We start from the raw sequence: 1,998 nt of genomic DNA, 5'->3' as shown, positions 1-1,998 counted from the left end.
AAGCAGATTTCATCACAGCGTGTGGCCTTACATCTGAGCAGAGACTGCCCCCTACTGGCGCACTGGGAAGGAACTCTTCACTCCATTGAGCTGTTCTGTATAATGAACTTCAGTGCCACAATGATATCAAGGACTGATGCGGGGAGCCGTTGCGTATCACCCATCTCCACTCTGAGCTCACTGTTTCATTAGGGAGTGTCATGGGCCTAAATGTAACTCAACACTAGACAAGCTTCCATGTTGAGAGACATCAGTAAGAACAGGAAAAAATACAGTATTTTGCCATTGGTATGCAGAACAAGTGAATACATGTGGTTCCCGTGATGGTGCTCAGCTGAAAGTCTGCCAAGTCCACAGCGTGGTAAAATTTCCGATGTAATAATGATAAGAAAAATATATTTGTTATTGACCTCCGTTATATTGCTGTAGGCTGTAGGCTATTCGCCCTGTTGATAAGTTGTAGGTTAGACCTTTAGTTTTCCCAGCTGAACTGGTCGGTCGCTCCAGGCCTCCATCAGCAAATAATTGGCCAATAAATTCAATCACCTTCATGGCTGCTATACAAATAAAGCCTGACGCGTGTCAGCCCCCTCCCGTGTCCTCACCTCAGCGGGCTACAGCAGGATGGCACGTGTTTCTTCGCACCTCACAACCAAATGGCTATAGAGACAGAAATACTCAAGGACTTAATAGGATGAAGATACCAACAGGTTTAAAATAAATTCTGACATAACAAACTGAAGTAGGCTACTGTTCACTTTTAGATTGCGACCTAGATCGAATCTGAATGAGGTTTCCATCTAAAGCCTAAAAAATGTCCAATGATGATGTTCTTGTGTCTAAAGCAGACGCTCAGCCTATGTACAGTGGACGCAGAGTGTAGGAAAGTCTAATGACTGTCTTTAATCAAAGATACATTTTGGCCATATGTTTCAAATAGGCCTGAATTCCCAGGAGAAAGCAGTGCTTTTTTATTCTATACCATAGGCTAAGTTCAGATTAAGTAAAGAAAGTGACCATATGGTTGGAGTTTGCTGAAGTGTGACTTCGCACCTCAACACCGTGGCGCATGGAGACACTTGGAGGCGCGTCAAGGCGCAATTTGGCACCCGTTCCGGGGCCCTGATAAATATAGGAGGCCCCTGCATTCGTTCCATTCAGACATCCTCTGAGGACTAACGCAGGACTAACCATAAGGAGACATGGAGACCTTTAACATCAAGAGTGGATTTACTTCTGCTTTTACTGGAGAAAACGCAAACGAGAAGTCCAGTAGTCTGTGGAGACCATGGGCTGGACAAGAGGACACGGCTGCGACACGCACGGTAAATTCCGATGACTTGAATCAAGTTTTTAAATTGGAGGATGGGTTGCTGTATGGGAAACAAACATATAAGGATGATATTTTAACGCAAACATTTCTTTTACCCTCTGACAGGCTAATTCTGTGCATGGAGGCCCTTCAAATGCAAAGCACCCCAAGACTCTCCAGGTCACTCACCCCGTGAAGTAAGTTTCACTTTGTCAATTAAATGATCTTAATGTCTCATGTACCATTGTGCCATTTATTTAAAAGTATATATTTTCTAACTTGTCTTGTCGTTTTTTAGGTTGTACTGGCCCAAATCGAGATGTTTCGATTACCTCTACCAGGACGCAGAAATGCTCCTCCGCAACTACCCGGTCCAAGCGACTATCTGCCTGTATGAAGACTCCAGCAGTGATGAAGACAGCGAGGATGAAGAGGAGGAGGTCGAAAAGGAGCTGAATTAAATGTCTCCTTTGAAGACTCCTTTGAAGACAAATTGCTGTATAATGAGATAATATATTTCTCTTAATTTATTCTTGTAAATACATGTAAATAGATCTCGATTCTTTTTTTATATGACAATGTAAATTGTCCATTTAAGTTATTCCTATTGCATTTCTACCTCTTTTTGTATTTTGTTGAACATTGCAATAAAATGCAGTAAACGCTGAATAACGTTCTCCTATCCT

At 42.4% G+C, this 1,998-nt stretch overlaps 1 protein-coding gene across 1 annotated transcript; it reads left to right on the top strand.

The window, feature by feature from the left end:
- Positions 1-1,202: 1,202 nt before the first annotated feature.
- ripply2 (ripply transcriptional repressor 2) lies at positions 1,203-1,773 on the top strand. The gene is made up of 3 exons (XM_071540425.1): positions 1,203-1,325; positions 1,439-1,509; positions 1,611-1,773. Exons 1-3 carry the CDS (start codon positions 1,203-1,205, stop codon positions 1,771-1,773), a joined length of 357 nt encoding a protein of 118 aa, XP_071396526.1.
- The last annotated feature ends 225 nt before the right edge of the window (positions 1,774-1,998 follow it).

The sequence above is a fragment of the Centroberyx affinis genome, unplaced genomic scaffold (genome assembly GCF_046629955.1).
Source record: "Centroberyx affinis isolate AG114_WGS23_722 - 3 ecotype Tasmania unplaced genomic scaffold, CSIRO-AGI_Caff_v1 ptg003635l_1, whole genome shotgun sequence".
Taxonomy (NCBI): domain Eukaryota; kingdom Metazoa; phylum Chordata; class Actinopteri; order Beryciformes; family Berycidae; genus Centroberyx; species Centroberyx affinis.
This window is presented reverse-complemented; position numbering and strand designations above follow the sequence as displayed.